We start from the raw sequence: 6,166 nt of genomic DNA on the forward strand, positions 1-6,166 counted from the left end.
TAATCACACTGCTAGGTGTAAAAGACGTAAACACCCACATCTAGCTTAATTGGGTGGGACCCATTTTTCTTACATGTCACGTGTCATTTTCTCTCTTTTTCCATTCATCCCACATAACATAATTCAACACCTCCTTTTTTCCTCAGCCTTTTCTGTCCCTTCCCTTTCAGCCTCTCTCTTATTCAAACCCATGCAGACACACACCATGCAAGTACATCCATATTGGCGCTCAGCCTAATTTCTTCCTTTCCCAGGATGTGAGCGTATGGCTTGAAATTCATAACACAGCCCTGCAGCTGACGAAGGCCTTTTCTCTCTTTCAAGGGGTGGGGATGGCCAACAGGGGCCAAATTGGACAGTAACCATGTTCTCCTCTAATTGTGAGGGTAAATCTAAAAGCCCTGCTAGCAGTAATTAGAGAGCCAGTGAAGCCCCAGTTATTAGATAGGAGGGGAGCAACACCACACAGGACTGTGCCACCTTAACATCAATCTATTTATAACTATGTAATTAACACCTTCTTGCAATAAATCTGCCCCAAATCCACCGCCCCATGAATCCACTTGTGTACCTTTTAGTGCTTGCAAAGTCAATTAAAATGTTTTCAAGAGATAATAGGTAATAATGCAGCAATACAACATCAACATAAGGCAGTGATCACAATCCTTTATCAGCTTGAGATAAGACACACATGTCTAAACATCCTGCAGCTGTAACAGGAGACACTAAATCTCTACATTTTTAAGAGCACCAAGAAAGATATATGTCTAATGTGGCATTTTTTCTATTTCTATAATTGCACAATATGTTGTCCAATGCAGTGGTTGGTGGAGAAAGAGAACACACTGGGGTGGCAAAGGCTTTACATTTGGCAGCTGTGCTTGTTTATTCATGCCGCTTGACAAAGTCACAAACCACACGATAAGCTAGACTCTAAATCATTCTGCTACAACAATGCCCACCTCAGCCTATCAGAGCAGCTAAAGAACGGTTTCTCTCACTGTTAATCTAGGTTGTTTCCATCATTGGAGTTCAACTAGTGCTACCTGTCAAGCAGCTGTGAGCGGAGCGCCATGGGGAAGGACCCAAAAGATGGCAATGCAGGCAGACAGCAACAGGTATTTGGTGACCAAACATATTAGCAAGAATGGGGCAAGGAAAAGTGCAGGCAGACAGGCAGATACCATTAGGTGTATGTAGTATGTAAACAGTTTCTGGGTAAAAGAGGCAGGGGGGGGGGTTAGAAGCAGGAAACACTGGGGCTGAGGAGACCTTGAGCTGAACCCAATACAGCTCTGATAGATGAAGATGGATGAAGCCATTCAATGACTGATCTGTAGTCAGATCTATAGTAAATTGCACGGATATATAGTAGTAGTCAGAGGCCCTTAAAGACTTGATTCAGATGTTGTTCAGGCCCAGAACTGAAAATCAGAAAACACTGTGATTTTTCTAATACACAACAACAGCAGCAGCAACAATCATCCTCATCATCATATTTCAAGATATCGCCTCTCAAAACAAATATAGCAGCAAGACAGGAGAAACTCAATTTAGAGCTTAAACAATTCGTTTAATAAGTTAATGACCAGCCAATAGAATAGAAAATGAAATAGAAAATGAATTGGCAACTATTTTGATAATAGCAAGCAAAAATATCATTCCCTTGTTTTTCTCCAATGTGATGCTTTGTTACGTGTCTTTGTCTAATGTCAGAACAAACTGACTAACGTTGGGGTTTTGACTGTTGTCAGACAAGAAAGTACATCATTTTAGACTTAAGAAAATTATAAATAAATTGTGATGTGTATTTGTACTATTTCCTTAGACTTTGTTGAGTTCAATTACATACAGAACATCATGAGAGCGATTTAAAGTCCAGCAGGAGAAATCAGAGAAACTAAAGACGTCCTGGTGACCTTTGTGTGTGAGACACTGAGCATGTGATCACAACGTCTGGCTCAGGACCTTTGTTGCATGTCATTCCTCTCTTTGACTTTCATTTCCTGTCAGCTCTCTACTGCATACTGTCTAATGAAATGCAGGAAAGAAATACATACTTTCAAAAAAGAGAAAAAAGGGGGCCGAAGCACTAGTTAAGTATACATGTGCTACTTTATTTCTCAGTCCATCATCTGAGTGGTCGGGTTGCATTCCGACTACACAGAATATGATTCAACTTTGATCCTTTTCTCTATTTGACACTCTATCGTCAAATATACTGAAACTGTGGTGGTGAGATGTGATAGTCAACTAATCAACTTGTATTGGCCGCTTGTTGACTTGTCACTTCATTCAGTTGTTTAGTTGATCACGATAAATGATGATGGGGATTCTTGTAAAGCATTCAAAATCATTCTCCAGTTGTCACTGTGAAGCACAGTCTTAAAGACATGCTGTAGGTGTTTTTAGCACTTGATAAGTACTGTTTGCAGGCTTTATTTGGGCTGTAATAGGTCTCAGAGGAAGCTTACTGTGGAAGATGAAAGCTCTGGGTGTGTCTGCGTACCTACAGCAGCTCTCATTTTAACACTTTTAGAATTGGTGAAAAGAGGCTACAAGCCTCCTATTAGTTCCCCTCGATGCACTTCAGCGTCAGGACGACTACAAAAGAGACCAGCGGGACCATTGTTTATGCTCCACTGTTTAAACTGGATCTATATACATGTTTCATTCCCTACAGTAACCCGTCACTTAGATAAATATTAAAGATTCATACGGCCTGAAAAGAGCTCAAGGGCTTCACATTTAAACTAAACCTCCTCTGAGTGAAGCTTTGGGGTCACTTAAAACCTAACAGTCCAGTTTGTACATCAACACATGCTCAAATGTTTATTGTGTAAGTGATAAAACCACGTTTCTTTGGTTTATAGGCAAGTTGGATATGATCTATTGTGTTTCAAGCTTTTTGCGATATGTGTCTGACGTTGCACTTTTCTCCCCATTAACATGCGCCTGCTTCATGGAACAGCTGATATCTGTTACAGCTTATATTGACTCCTCTGACCAAGATATGAATAGTTTATGAATGCTTGGTAGAATGACCCACAGACAAGCTCAACATGTGGAATACACAACAATATACTTTATGCCATGATATCTTGATTACACCAACTAAATGTGGAAAATAAGGATCATATGGAAACTGCATGTTTGTGTATCTGCAGGGCTTCAGACCTGGTAAGTTACTTGGCAATTTGCAGCATTTTGCTGCCCTCATGGGGCTGTTTTAAGTTGTTCCAAGTTTATGGTAGACATAGAACTACTACCGAGGGCAAGGAGGATACATGTGATCAAAATGAGTTTATACTCTACTATTACACAAATGCACCTGTTGGATTTCTTAAAGCTGGTTTCGGTTTTGTAAATACGTATTATATGTATGAATTACTGTTTGTACCTGACAGTGTAGAAGGAAGCATTCAAACCTTAATGTTCTATTTAGATAGAATATAAAATTTATGTGAAATAATACATGTTTTTCTGCATAAGTGTGGCAATTTGGACTCATGAACTTTGTATTTAAATCCTGGCTACTGCCCCACTGACCTGCCTAATGAATACTTTTACATTTCTTATTGCTACTAATACTCATGTTGTTATGCTTTGGTGAGATTGTGACAATGTTTCACATGGTGGTTCAACGTCTGATAAACTTCTACCACCACTGAGCCAACTTTCATCTTGATTTACAATCTCTGTGCTGGATATCACATGACACCTTCACGTCTACGTGCGTTCGTAGGCCTTATCAAAAATGATCCACCAGGTTAGACTCGGGATATCGGGGTCAATGCCCTCACGTCGCCAAGACGAGCAGGCAGGTGGGTCTCAGGCTGAACGTGACGTCATGTTGATACTTTTGAACTCCTCTGCAGTAAATCTATAAAGGTGTGTGTAGTCTTACTGCACAGGTAGCCGAACGTTAGACTGAAGTGAAAACAGAGCGCCAGCGCATGCTGGGAATAAACAAGGAGGCCTAACATGCTCCAGGTAGTTTGATTCCCCGAGGTCTACCCGAGATTTACCCCACCTGTCGGACGAGGACACCGGTATGTACCCCAACTCACAGTCGGCCCGACACCCGGCTCAGACACTGTCACTGAACAGTCAGTACTTTCCGCCTCCGTATGACTTCACCAGTTATCATCATGTCCCGGGAGTCGGTGACCCGTCGACAAGTGCCTGGAACTCCGTCTACGCTCCCCGGGAGGAGTACCCGTACAGCTTCCAGGGATCAAGCCCCAACGCCGGGCAGCTCAGCTTCTCCTCCCCGGAGCTGAGCATCATGCCTAACGCCGCCGGAGGGCCGTACAACTTCATCTCCGGACAGGACCCCTTCAGCTCCAGGAGGAGACCGCATGAACCCATCAGACCGTCCTTCTCAGGTGGGACTTAAGACTTCATACTGGAGACAGCCATAGAGGTCACTGTAGGCTTATTGTAGGCTGCATGGTGCAGTGGCCTCTGATCAATTGTAAATGTTGTAAAAAGATATAACTATAAAGTTAAAGAATTATAATTTCGTTTTTTTTTAAGTTCTCTGAAGTTGTTTTAACACGCATGTTCTGATCTATCTTGGGGCAGATCACAAATTGGATGTTTTAATTTGCTGATGAATTAATCTTAAGAGGAAAAGTGTCTTCTCGGTAACACAGTCACATGATGATGACAAGCTGAACCGTGGGGGTTGAGTGGGTGTGTACAGATTACAGATATGGTAAAACGCATATTCGTAGACAGGAATGATTTCAACATGTACACAGAGTAAAGTCGTACTGACTGCACACACACATTCATCAAGCTTTTCGCCTCTCCCTTCCGCCAGCATGGTTTGAGATGTCAATGCAAAGCTAACAGTGGCGGCAGAGAAGTCTACAAAAATGTCATTCCCCACCCTCTCTGTCCACTGGGTGGGTGCAAAAGGGTGACAACCTGGCTAGATAACACAGGCACTACAGGAAGTCTGCAGATGTCAAACCGAATATCCTCTTAAGGCGAACCCTCGTCCCTTACTCATGTCTGTGTATGTGTGTGTGTGTGTGTTGGTCTGCCTCAATCGATGCTGTCACATGGTCAAGATTTCAGATCAATAACTCTGACTACCCAGTGTGTGTGTGCGTGTGTGTGTCAATGAATAGCTGCCTGTGTAAACACCTATGTAAACACCACTCACAGTGATAAGGAGAACCACTGATGCAATGCAGAGGGGAGTCTTTACATTAGTTATAGTTAGCGTGATTAATAGAGTTAATGAGGCTTTAAGTGGCGCCTGAACTTGAACGTGGCACCAGACGTCTTCAAATTAGTCAACTGTTTGGACACGGCTCTCACTGCACGTGACGCACTGGCATTATAATCATGTTTAACACACCTATTTACTTACATTCACTAAGGCAGTCAATCATCCAAACTGGTATTAGTTGTTTTACTAAATCTGGTTTATTTTGTGTGATTCAGGAACAAAGACGCGCACTAAGGACAAGTACAGGGTGGTGTACACTGACCAGCAACGCCTGGAGCTGGAGAAGGAGTTTCAATGCAACCGATACATCACCATGAGGAGGAAGACCGAGCTGTCAACGGCACTTAGCCTCTCTGAGAGACAGGTGAGATCCACAAACTAATAATTAGGCTCATGGGCACATTGTTATGGTCATCCTGCAACCTCCAACAGCTGAGCAACACTGTGAGAAGCAGCTTAAAGCTCCAGTAAAAGCTAACTCGAGTTAAGAATTCCTTTATTCAACGATGTAACTCTTGCAGCAGCCACTGTGGCCACAAATTGCAATTACAGACTATTTGTAATTGCATCAAAAGCTAGCGGTCGTACCAGACAGTCAGGCTGTAGCACCAAAACTTCAGAGGGTACAGAAATGTGTGTGTTTTATCGATTATAAAAACAACTCCTAATTTGTAAGAGAAATAAAATGTCCTAGTTCTTCTTTCAAAAGTCATGTAAAGTTAAGTAATCTCGCACATCGCAAGAATCCTGCTGCTGTGCAAGGTAAAGAAAGAGTGCCTTCTTTTCAGCAATGAGATCTAAGACAGCCACTCGCTTATTTTGCTTGACCCCTCTTGTTTCTTCTTTGTATGTTTTTGTGACTTGAGCAGCTGAAAGTGGTGAGGAGCAAGAGTTATGAAAGGAGTAGGCTGAATTGTCTTC

At 42.3% G+C, this 6,166-nt stretch overlaps 1 protein-coding gene across 1 annotated transcript in view; it reads left to right on the forward strand.

The window, feature by feature from the left end:
* Window positions 1–3,979: 3,979 nt before the first annotated feature.
* Window positions 3,980–6,166, forward strand: part of LOC306777533 (homeobox protein CHOX-CAD-like) — a gene marked incomplete at its 3' end in the record, with an annotated part of 2,894 nt that continues 707 nt past the window's right edge. Inside the window, exons 1-2 of the mRNA XM_079268698.1 lie at window positions 3,980–4,388; window positions 5,461–5,609. Of these exons, the coding sequence (XP_079124824.1) occupies window positions 4,055–4,388; window positions 5,461–5,609 (483 nt within the window). The 5' untranslated portion in view covers window positions 3,980–4,054. The remainder of the gene's footprint in view (window positions 4,389–5,460; window positions 5,610–6,166) is intronic.

The sequence above is a fragment of the Melanostigma gelatinosum genome, assembly GCF_949748355.1.
Source record: "Melanostigma gelatinosum genome assembly, chromosome: 5".
In the NCBI taxonomy this organism is placed as follows: domain Eukaryota; kingdom Metazoa; phylum Chordata; class Actinopteri; order Perciformes; family Zoarcidae; genus Melanostigma; species Melanostigma gelatinosum.